A 13,039-nucleotide genomic window follows, 5' to 3' on the forward strand; every position below is an offset into this window, starting at 1 on the left:
CAATCCACAGACTGATACTGAAATGCACTCAGAGGACAGGACCAGCTAGAATCACCGCCAAATAGGACCGGGAGTTCCCTCGTGAGAAAGAGAGACTCTCTGCAGCATCTCTCCAGGCTTCTGACACTCATGCAAGGAGAGGGTACTGAGGACTCACAGCCCCACCAAGGTCCTAGCAGTAGAATGCTGCTCAAATAATTATAAAAGAGGTCATGTGATGTCCTGTACAGCTTTGTGTTAGATAACCAAGTGGTGGTGCAAGATCCTTTGAGGACCTTAGGTATGAAAAGGAAACAGGGTAACAGAAAGACTCAGGATAAATGTCATTCATAAACACTACCCTACTTCAACATACCAGCTCCATGTTTTTTGTAAATGCATTTAGTGCAGCAACAACATTATACCATCAACTATAGCAAGACAGATTTCTGTTAAGTCTCACCTTGGTTTTGACATAGACTGCAACACATGAAGAGCAAATAATTCCTACTAATTAGAGAAAAGAGCCAAAATATTACTTTCAGACGGTTTCTTTTTTAGTTTCTTTTCCTCTCAGTCTGAAACTTCATATATTCAACACTGTTCAAGGTCAGATTTCACATTAGTGGGTAAAACCCTCAAACAATTCATGGGATAATAGCATCATAGAATAGTAGGGGTTGGAAGGGACCTCCAGAGATCATCTAGTCCAACTCCCCCTGCTAAAGTAGGTCCACCTAGATCAGATCTGGACAGGAACATGTCCAGACAGGTCTTGAATACCTCCATGGAAGGAGACTCCACAACCCCCCTGGGCAACCTGTGCCAGTACTCCATCACTCTCACAGTAAAATAGTTTTTCCTTATATTTAAGTGGAACTTTTTGTGTTCCAGCTTCGTCCCATTACCCATGCTAGATACAAAAGAAAAAAGGGATGTCTCAACCTCTTGACATCCACCATTAAGATACTTGTAAATATTAATAAGATCCTCCCTCAGTCTCCTCCAGACTAAACAGACCCCGTTCCCACAGCCTTTCCTCATAAAGAAGATGCTCCAATCCCCTGATCATCTTGGTGGCTCTGCGCTGGACTCTCTCCAGAAGTTCTCTGTCTCTCTTGAGCCCAGAACTGGACACAGGACTCCAGATGAGGCCTCACCAGGGCAGAATAGAGGGCGAGAAGAACTTCCCTTGACCTGCTGGCCACACTCTTCTTGATGCATCCCAGGATGCCATTGGCCTTCTTGGCTATGAGGGCACATTGCTGGCTCATGTTTAGTTTATCAACGAGCATTCCCAGGTCTCTCTCTGCAGAGCTGCTCTCCAGCAAGCCAGTCCCCAGCCTGTACTGGTGCATGGGGCTGTTCCTTCCCAAATGCAGGACTCTGCACTTGTCCTTGTTGAACCTCACGAGGTTCCTCTCTGCCCAACTCTCAAGCCAGTTGAGATTCCACTGAATGTCAGCACAGCCTCTGGGGAATCAGCCAGTCCTCCCAGTTTGATGGAGTCACTCTGTCCCCTCATCCAGGTTGTTGATGAAGATGTTGAACAAGACTGGCCCCAGAACCTATCCCTGTGGAACTCCACTGGCCACAGGCCTCCAACTCGACTCTGTGCCACTGATCACCACCCTCTGGGCTCTGTCATTCAGCCAGCTCTCCATCCACCTCACTGTCCACTCATCCAAGCCACACTGCCTGAGCTTTCTGATGAGGATGTTGTGGGAGACAGTGTCAAAAGCCTTGCTGAAGTCAAGGTAGATGACATCCACTGCTCTCCCCTCATCTAGCCAGCCGGTTATGCACTCATAGGAGGCTATCAGGTTGGTCAAAAAGGATTTCCCCTTGGTGAATTCATGTTGACTGCCCCTGATAACCATCTTTTCCTTCATATGTTCAGTGACTACATTCAGAATGAGTTGTTCCATCACCTTTCCAGGGATGGAGGTGAGGCTGACTGGCCTGTAGTTTCCTGGGTCGTCCTTCCTGCCCTTTTTGAAGACTGGAGTGACATTGGTCAAATAATTCATTGTTTTTAAAAACCTGAAAATATCCGTTAGAGCCATGAAACTTGCATGGAAAGCTAAACGATTCATTAAGGCAGTTTTAAAAAGCTACAAAATCTCCTATTTCAAAAGAATATCTTCAACCACACAAAAGTGCTGTTTATATACCTTGCTAGTCCAGGGTCTCCACTTTTACCCTGATAAAGTGTTGTGAAAGTCTGGAAGTTGAGGTGAAACATGTGACATCTTCAAAAAAAAAGGCAATTCCCTGAGCCAACTAGTGGCACAAAAGCACCCATTCCTCACCTAGCACTCTGTCAGCTGTCAGAAGATGCTCTTCTGTCTTGCACCTCTTCACTGTTGTTTTTTTTTCCACAGTTAATTACTCACAACTGAACCGTGCAGTCTCTGAATGCAGAGCAATTGCCTTCACTGATGCACACATGACCAAATTAAGTCTCAAGAGGAAAAACAAACCTCCTGATTACTATTTGAGATTTTTCTACATAATGTCAGAATTGCACTAATGTCAATAACAGGCTGACAGGGATAATTTTCTAACAGAAATGCAGAGGTGATTTCCTTGCATTAGTACAGGTGAACCAGAGGAATCAGCCTCTCAAACGAGAATAACCTAGAAAGGGGTACAATTAAGTCTGCAGTCAGATCAAAATGGACTGCTCCCTGAGGAAGATCCCGGTGATCTTGAGATGAGCCTCCTCCAGCTCCTAAGCCCATGTCCATTGATCTCTCTCAGTCAGCTCTGGGTTCCTCTACCAACAGAAACAGCAGCATGTATCATTCAAGGGACAAGCACAGGTGAATTCTCAGCTCTAAAGCTTTTCACTGTGAGGGTGACAGAGCAGTGGCACAGGCTACCCAGGGAGGGTGTGGAGTCTCCTTCCTTGAAAGTCTTCAAGACCTGCCTGGACATGTTTCTGTGTGACCTGATGTAGGTTGACCTGCTTCTGGAGGGGTGTTGGACTAGATGATCTCTAAAGGCCCCTTCCAACCCTACCATGCTATGATTCTTTTGGGGTTATTTTTGGTAAGAGAGGTGAAAATTTTTAGATAATTTTCCGTTTTGAGAACTACATAAAGTTTTCTGACTGACCTCGGAAACAGGGAAGGGAACCAAGGAAGTCACAGAGCAATTAAATGACCAGCCATCTCAAAATAAAACCAAAACCTAAACTTGTTTGAAATTATTCAACATTTGAGTAATACTCACGTCACAGGATTACACCCCTTAGTCATAATCTCTAAATTTGCCCATGAAATTCACGGCTAATAATGGAAGAAACTCCTTCAAATGTCAAAGACAAAACGTTACTGCTTACAAGAGGACATTAATCTGTTATTCACATCATTATCATCTGAGATTGAACATTTTAAAAATTAATATAGCAAGACACAAAATAGACTAACTCATTTAACTTCCAGGCCATTCAAGGGTTCAGTTTTCTTCAAATTTGAAATAGATGAGACACATAAAATGATGTGTTAGGACAGAAATAAATTGCTGTTCACCACTACTACACAGCAAAAAAGAATAAATCTTCAGAGAGTCTTAAAAAATAGTATGTAACAAATATCCAAAAGATGAGTTTCCTTCTAAATTTACACTTATGGCCTTTCTTTAATGGCACAAACATAACAGGGAAAATTGTTTTGTTGCCATGACTTTTGCCTTAAATAATGTGTCAATTCCACTCTGCAAATTAAGGTGAAAAAATTGGCCACGTCTTTCTAACCTCTTTGTGCATTATCCAATAGCAATCAAGATATTTACCTATTTTAATGGAGCACAAAATGGGTCACAAAATGATGTGAGTGGTCTAGTAGAACTGGCCTGAGCTGCGGACACATAGTACCATAACATTAAGCAACAATAAAATAAACTTGATTTAATTGGTATGCCTAACACAATACTGTCTTTCATGTATATAATAAATAATGATAATGGGACAGCTGCATAATCAAGATGAACTAAAGTATGTCCTGTGTTCCAATTAAGCAGCTTTTATTGTAAAAATGTATATTAAACCAAGGCTACTCCACAGGGCAATTCTTAAATAACCTCTACTAATAATACACAAAGATATGTAATGCTGACATACTTACTTGGGGAAAACAATTCCGTTTACTATCTAAAGTCTAAACAATACCTCCAGCATATTCTTTTTTATTCCTTTCTTTTTAAAAATGTATTCCAAGATAGTAAAATGACATTGAAAACAATAAACATTTAAAACATGTTATGTCGAAAGTACAAGGTTGCTTAGCTAAAATTCAACATGACTTATTTTTTCAATCAAATCAAGTTTCAAATCATTTTAGCTTCTAAAAAAATCAAGTCATATAGATTCTCCAAACTCAACATGAATGGTTTGAAAAATATTTTACAGCTTTTTAACATTCGCCACTTAAAACTATTTTATAGGATTATAGACATAAACAAGCCTGATCTTTCAGGATTTCAGCAACACTTCAGACACAGGCTTTATCTCCTCTTAACTACAGAAATCCATAGTTTAGAAGGCTATAGCCAAGCTAGCTGTCTAGGCTTCCCTTATCATCAATGGACAGAAACAGCAACTTCCAATGTTAAAAATAAGCCAAGTGATTTGTATACTTGCCTTGTGATGAAGTCATGACCCAAAACCACTTGCTTCCCTCCCCAGACTACAGAGCTAAGATGACCAGATCAGATTTATATATATGTGTTGTGGAGAACTAACTTCAGTGAGAGGAGTTGGTGAACCACAGGCAGCTGAAGCTGAGACTTTCAAAAAGTATTTAAGCACTTCACTGGAAAGTGAAATTTCACAAGGTTAAAATCACAGAATCACAGAGAATGACAAAATCATACAATCTTAAGGGTTGGAAGGAACCTATCGAGATCACACAGCCCAGCACCCCTGCCACAGCAGGACCACCTAGAGTAGGTCACACAGGAACTCATCCAGGTGGTCTTTGAATGTCTCCCTAGATCTTCTGAATATCTCTGATAAAAAAAAAATTCACCTTTCCAAAAGAAAACACAAAAATAATGGCAAAATGTTGTGAGGATTGTCTTCTAAACATTTAAACATTGTCCATACACAAACAAAATAGCATACAGACGCAAAGAAAAATACATGGGAAGCATCAAGTATGCTCAGAATTAAATGAGCACAAAACAATCAGTTTGGCCTCAAAACTACCATGCATCACTCATCAGTGAGGTCACATGCAAGGAATTTATTTCCTCCCATTTGAAAATGTGTAAAGTTGCAATTTAAGATATCACAAGTATATTGATACTTCTACATCAATATGTTTAAATTAACTCTTTTCAGGTTTGGATTTGTTCTGGTATTTTGCTTTCAGAACAGAATAATTTGACAGATTTTTTTAACTATCTTTTTTTCCAATATGCTGTTGTAGTGACACGTCTAGATGAGAAACACTATATCAGATTTAACATACAAGAATCCCAAGTCACTCAAGAGTTCACCTGTCAATCTTCTTAAAGAAACATTACAAAGAACCAACAGCAAGGACAGCTTATGCACCACAGCAGCCTTAAAAAGATAAGAGGATTCACTTAGTCTCTATTGCCTTTAGAATACTCCAAGCAAAGAACCCTAATGCAAGCTTGAGATTTCTGATAGTTTTAAATTACGTATATGTCATCCCTACAAGCTGAGGGGTCTTGCCTTTGCACTCTTTTCTTCTACAATGTGATTTTTTTTTCTGCTCTGTGTATCCAATGAATCTGGCATGCAGCACTGTTAGCACTACCACATTTCTCTTCACTGTTCTCACTACTGAAGACTTGCACATATTTGCTCAAATGGGAATTTGTTCTATAAAGCCTGATATTCAGAAATTAATGCATAACTCAAGGGTGTAAATTTATTCACTCTTAATGTTGGCACAGATTTCTCCCCCTATCAAAACTGTAATAATTTAATCAGATAGGTGTAAATCCATTTGGTTAGGAAATTAAGGATATACTTTTCTTTACAGCTTTATAAGACAGACCATGTAAGCCAGACTTTTAGTCATTTACAAATAGAATCAAAGAATCATTTCAGCTGGAAGAAACCTTTAAGATCATTGAGTCCAGCCTCTGAACGTTGTTCCTGATACAGGCCAGGATGCCACTGGTCTTCTTGGCCACGTGGGCACACTGCTGGCTCATGTTCATCCACTGTCACTCAACATTGCCAAGTCTCTCTCTGCCTGGCAGCTTTCCAGCCACTCCTCCCCAAGCCCATAGCGCTGCTGGGGGTTGTCATGGCCCAAGCGCAGGACCTTGCACTTGGTCTTATTAAAACTCATGATATTGACCTTGCAAAAGTTTCACATATGCTAATAATATTTATTTACATAAAGAATATATTTATGTTTGGCATATTGGACTGTGAAAAATGGACGCTATATACACAACAAGAATGCAACTGCATCTCTGCAGTTTTACCTACTGCAAAGACAGCATTAGTTCTTGAATACAGAATTTCAAGGCAGAGTTCAAAAAAAGGCAATCATGAACACTTTAAAGGATTATACAAGGATTATTTTACATCTCTTCCCATGTTAAAATATATCAACTAAAATATCACCATACTCTTTCCTTTCACACTTTCAGCTGTCACCTAAATAGTTCCATTTCCACAAGTTTTTAAATCTGCAAGATCAGTATCTTTCAGTGAACACGTTTCCTTCAGCTAAGTTACCAGAAAGCATCTGTTGTATTTAAAAAACCCTGTTCTTGGTTTTCTTACATAAATTTTACACTGGCAGAAGGAAAGATGAGATTGTTCAGAAGAAAGTAAATGTGTGTAATACAAGACAAGGGAAACGCAGAATAGCAAGAATGTAAGAAATTTAGTACCCTAAAAAGCATATAGTATGTAATGAAGAATAAAGCCCTATCTATACTATAGATACTAACATAACTACAATTGAATTCATAGTGTCTCCATATTAATTTATGAAGCACTGTAAAAAGCAGTGGACTATGGAAGTGACTTGTCAAGCACTCAGCTCCAGCCAAGTCCATTGAAAAGGAAATAATTTTTTACACTTTAATCTCAATGCATTCTTATTTGTGACTTTGATATCATGAGTAAGAAAAGACTTTCAGATCTGTAGGATATATGAAAACCGAGACTGAAGTCATTCATATTTTACGGTCTTCATTAAAAATAACAAGTAAGAGTTGCAACTTTCAAGTGAAGGCTGCCACTCTCTTCCAAATAAACCGAAACTGTCTTCAGGAAACACCTGCTGAAGCACCGGAGACTGCCCACGCGAGGCCTCCTGCACGCTGCCCGCACGGCCCGGCGCGGCCTGGCCCAGCCCGGGGGAGGTGCCCGCTCCCCTCAGCCGTTCCATCGCCGTCGTCCCCGGCAGCCTCTACACCTCTACCTAAAGACGCAGGGTTTTTCAAACACGAAGGATGTCTCCTAACACTGCAACAGCCCCGCGGCCGGAGGAGGCTGCCCACCGACACCGCGCGACGGCGGCGGGTCTGAGCCCGCGGTCTCCCTCCCCCTGAGCCCTCGTCCAGCCTCCCTTACTGCCTTCCCCAGCCGCAGGGAGGCCGAAGCCGCCGGGAAGTCCTGATGGCACCAGGCTCCAACCCACCTTCAGCACCAGCCCCGCAACTGGGGTCGCTCCCCAGTTCCATGGCGAGGCCCAGCGCCCGGCAGCCGCTCACCAGCTGCCCTCACAGGCGTCTCCGCGCTGCCCTCTGGCGGGCAGCGGCACAGCCCGGAGGCCGGGACAAGAGCTCACCACCCACGCTGGGCCCAGCCAGACCCGGGCCCCGCCGGCCCTAGGCACGGGCCTGCTGTGCTGTGCTTTAAGCTCCTCGGCATAGGTAGTCCTCGTCCTACTCGTGTTTATCTCGGCCAAACACAGCTGTGTCCTGTGGGTGTTGTCAGAGCCTGCTGGCTCATCCTTTGGGTCTTTCTTCCCACTTGTGGGGCTGGGGTGGGTTGAGGATGGATGGATGGATGGATGGATGGATGGATGGATGGATGGATGGATGGATGGATGGAGACTACCTTGTTGCCAAGGCAAAAGCTGCCTTGGTTGGGAAGGTGAAGGAAGGGGGAAGCAGGGAGGCCCTGTAGGAAACCTCTGAAGGCAACCTCTGAAGGCCTCTTGTGCTGCCTGTTGCAGGCATAAGGCAAGTGTGGCCTGTAGAGGTCACACGCTTGGTTTCCACCCTTAGCTTGCTGCGGGACAAGGTGATGGAGGCCACCATTGTCTCAGTCACCTCAAAGGACCCCACATGCTTTTATACTGATCAATGTATGTCCTCAAACCTGCAGTATTTTTACTGCCATACATTTCATGAAGGTCTCTTGAACAATTTTGTTGGTTAATTTAGGTGTCTTAAAACATTTCTTATGTTTGGATAGCCTAAGAGCAAATGAGATCATAAAACTTCAGAATCTATTTCCTTACAGTACATTGGAAATAGAAGCTGCATTTTAGCTGAAACACTGTGATCAAAGCTCACTAGTTAACTTAATAAATTGGTTTTGTATGTAATGTTCTTTACACCAACTGTTCTGAAAAGACTGTCTTAAGACTTCTTGGCCAGAAATGGAGCCTGTCCGGTGGAAGATGGAGGAGAGGACAGGAGGGGAGATAAAAAATTAATAATGATGTCAGATTCATTAGGTGAAGTTAGGCTTATCACACAGTACATCAAGTTCTTAAGCAGAGGGGTATTGATCTTTCTAAATATAAAAATATTCAGATATGACAATGTATACCTTTAAACTTCTCATTCCCATTTTTGTTCTTGGATAATCTAAACAGCTACCATAGAATAATAGAACCATTATGGTTGGAAAATATCTTTAAAATCATATAGTCCAAACACCAACCTCACACTGCCCAGGCCATCACTAAACTAAACCATATCCCTCAGTACTTCATCAATGCATCTTTTATATATCTGAAGGGATGGGAACTCCACTACCTCCCTATGCAGCCTGTTCCAATGCTTAATAACCCTCTCATTGAAAAAGTTCTTCCTAATGTCCAATCTAAACTTCCCCTGGCACAACTTGAGGCAGTTTCCTCTTGTCAATTCATTACTGAGAAGAGACCAACCCCCATCTCACTCCAACTGCCTTTCAGGTAATTGTAGAGAGTGATCATGTCTCCTCCAAGCTAAATAGCATCTCCCTCAACTGCTCCTCCCTGCTAACTCTTGACCCAACATCTTAAATTAATTTATTCAAAAGACTAACTAGTAGACTGCTGAGCTAAAGAACTTAATATTTTTTTATAATTTAAAAAATAAATTTACCATCCCAGCTACAGAAAACTGTTAACACATTGGAACTTTCATTTTAGACTTCAAATGATAAAAATAAATTAGACTGAATAATTTAGAGACTATTTTCATTCTGACAGCACTACTTATTTCTCGGTGAAACCCAGGGGAAAAAATAACAAAACTTTCTCCAGACTTTTATTAGAGTGACAAATCAGCAGCTACACTTTGTTTATCCTTTTCTGTGCATCTTTTTGTGCATGTAAGTGATGCAGATGCTTTGCAAAGGGAACAGGCATTATGTAGATTGGAAAATCCACGTTTTCAGAGAATCTTTTTGACTGTGACTGAAATAAAAGATTCAGATACATCAGAACATTTATCTGCAGACCTGAGGTTTATACGCAGAGAGATTAATCTCTAAAAAAAAGTAGAGTTACTCAGAAGCAACATTACTATTGTTCTAAAAAGAAAGTGGCTCTGTATTTTCCAAGAGTACCAGTCCTACTCACAGTTGCACTGAGAGGCACCTAACAATCCTGAGACCTCCTGCTATTAAACAGCAGCCTGGAGGGATGTTTCTTTCTTGATTGTTTTGTATTTAAACATCTAAGAACTCCATAAATTTAAGTTTATATGCACATTCCAACACCCTCCCCTCCTTTTGTTTGTATGGTGGTTGTTTTATTATTTTGAGCTAGCGGTTAAAAGGAATGTGTCTTGAGCATATAAACTTATTGTATGCAACTCTCAGAATACCAGCCAAGATGCGCCTTCTTAAGGTTTTTATGATTGCCTTTAAAATAAATTGAAACATCCTGGTATTGTCAAGGTTGGAAAAAGCTTCATTAACAGAGCATTGATAAGGACTTTTTTATTCATCCAAAAGCAGCAAAATCTGGGCACAATCAACCTCGTGTTCACTGAAATGTGTGATCCTGTTCTACTGAACGCTTTTCAAAAATAATGTACTGAATTTGTATTAACTATATTCACTGTGTACTCCCAGTGATTACATAATCTAACATTACTTTTTCAGAAACGAACAATGTATGTGTGCACAAGCATTCTTGCACATATACAAATTAATGTTATATGCAATAAATAAAAAATAAGATACAATTCTCATTTTGATATCCAAGCGTGGGATGATTAGCACTGTATGCAGTCTCAAGGGAACCAAGAGCAAAATCAGGCTTTGATTTGAAATAAGAAGTTTGTAGATCATGAAGGGAGCTGATTCTACTAGTTGCAGATAAATTCTTTTGATCTCTGTTTCTGAAGATGCCTTTTGATCTCAAGAACAGTCAAAGGATATATTTGTGGCAAAAGGTCGTACGAAATAATTAGCTGCTTTTATTAATAATTAAACATAAAAGCAGTGCAGGTGTTTAATCACATTGAAGGTCATGAATTCTCATTATGTAACCAATCCAGATGCTGAACAATTACAGAGAAGTCAGTGGTCAATTGAGAACAAACTCCAAAAAGGCAGGATTTGACCAGTTGTTAAAACTAAATAGATTACATTGCTGTCAAACATGCAGGCCTTGCTCTTGCTGGCTGTCCACAGTATCAACAACTTGAGCAAGCATGAAATAACAGTTTTTCATTTGGAGAACTACAATCTGTCAGAATTCATTAGATATCCTTATCTTTAATGCGTCTCAATTTAACCAAGAGCAGGAAGTTTCCTAAAATGCATATGAAATACAGTGTCTCAGCTGTTGCAGTTTACACTTTCATTTAGCTGATGGGGAGCAAGAGATATACCAGCTTGAGAAGAGTGTGTGAAAACCATGAGCAGGAACATCAATGTCTTCTCATTTGAGCTTTGCTGCTTCTGTGTTACAGTACTATATTTAATTAAAAATAAAAATGTTGACATCATGTTTCTTTATTATTCAGCATCACACCCTTTTCAAAATAGATTATAACACGGTTGTGATGGCTCTGTTTAATATGTAATTCAGATGACAGAAATATGGTTCAAGTAGTCCTTTTGATCTTAATCTGCAATTCTAAACAAATCATCTGATTTAGGATGTTCAGGGAGTTATGCAATGACTTCTTTGTTGCTGTTCAGAAATAAAGCATTACCATCAGGAAAAAAGCAACCCTTCAGCGTCTGATGCAATGAAAACCTCAGCAGTATAAAAAGTTGGGCATAATATGAGCAAAACAGGGAAACAAATAAAATTTGATACCGTTAAGAGGCAACATACCGTCAGTTATGACAGTATGCTCTGTTAGGAATGGATACTTTCCAGTGCTTTATTTAAGTATTGTCATTTATATAACACTATAAAATTAGATGTATGCACAAGATAATGACAACAGATTCCATTATTGTCTCTACAGCATATACTAAAGAAAGAGAAAACCTTTCCCTCGAAGAATTTCACCATCTGGAAATCAATACTAAAAAATTCCATACTACCAGGTAACAAAGAGGGTAAAAACATGTTAACAAGTAATCAGAATGATGTTCGTGCTTCAGTCTAGAGAAGTTTAAAAATGAATGTGACAATATAGCAGGCAATTTTCCGTGTTTGCATTTCATCATTGATCTAAGAGTAAGAAAAGACTGTTGTGAGAGGTTTTTTTCCATTTTACCTGGGTATGATAAGAGACATCTGGGAAAAAAAATAAAGTGAGGACATACCGAAAGTTTTCTATTAAGTTAGTATTTTTTATTGTAATTCCATGAGGAATCACAAGGTCTTCTTTATGAAGTTTATTTTAAAAAAGAAGAGAGAGGAAGAGGTAATTGCTATCCCAGAAAATACAGAATTCAGATTACACATGGTATTAGAACTAAAGAGCATCTGAACAGTCCTCTCTAACTGCCTCATAATGAAGAAAATTGAGTGCATTAAAGTATCCACATTATTCTGATTTGATCCTGAGACATTTTGATTTGCATTTCACTGTGCAAACATTGGATGGCCCCTGAATCATTGGTTACAACATCCATTTCTTTCTATTGACTTGGATCAGTCTGGCATAAGTTTTGATAAAATGAGTTTCACCTCTTGGAACATACTCAGTCGCAATTCACACAGAAAAAAATGCCAGATGCTAACCCACTTAACACACAGTGGTTGTGCTAATGTTGCTACCATCTCATCTGTCCAACCAATAGCTTATTGTTCAGACTTCAAAGGATACAGGGCCAATTCCTTTTCCTGGAGGGAATTTGCACCTTGTTTCCAACAGGAGCATTGAACCCAGCAATCACAGTGGTGTTCTGGAAGAGGTTTGTGTCAGTTCCTTTTGCCAAAAAGGCTCCACTTTAGATAGAATGAAATACTTTTTAAGCTACAGCGAGCTTAAATATGGTGAAAGAATTAACTGTCAGGAAGATAAAACCTCAAATTTTGATCCCTGCTCAGGGTAATGTATATTTTTCTGCAATGAGAACTGGAATTTGCCCTATATTTAGGTAATAAAATAAATTACCTTTATGTGAGGGGTGGTGGATGATGCCATGTAATATGCTGTCTCAGCCAAGGATTCATTCCTTTGATGGAAGAGCTATAATAGCAATGGTGATAGTGTTACTTGAAGTGAGACATAGGACTGATGAGACAACCTCCAGGAGTCACTTAAACCAAACCAAACCAAACCAAACCAAACAAAAAGCAAAACAGAGTGCTCTGCCCCTACATTCTCCCTGACCACCTGAAGATAGCCTATAATCTGGGGAACTGGAGTGCAAGGTGAGAGAGGTAGGCTTGAACACTGATTCAGGATTGGGCAGAGT

General features: G+C 40.1%; 1 protein-coding gene across 1 annotated transcript in view; it reads right to left on the reverse strand.

Annotated features, from left to right (window-relative positions):
* MEI4 (meiotic double-stranded break formation protein 4) overlaps window positions 1-7,665 on the reverse strand; it is a 76,040-nt gene extending 68,375 nt beyond the window's left edge. The window contains exon 1 of the mRNA XM_061991080.1: window positions 7,623-7,665. Coding sequence (XP_061847064.1) covers window positions 7,623-7,665 — 43 coding nt within the window. The remainder of the gene's footprint in view (window positions 1-7,622) is intronic.
* Window positions 7,666-13,039: the final 5,374 nt, after the last annotated feature.

Source organism: Colius striatus, chromosome 2, assembly GCF_028858725.1.
Source record: "Colius striatus isolate bColStr4 chromosome 2, bColStr4.1.hap1, whole genome shotgun sequence".
In the NCBI taxonomy this organism is placed as follows: domain Eukaryota; kingdom Metazoa; phylum Chordata; class Aves; order Coliiformes; family Coliidae; genus Colius; species Colius striatus.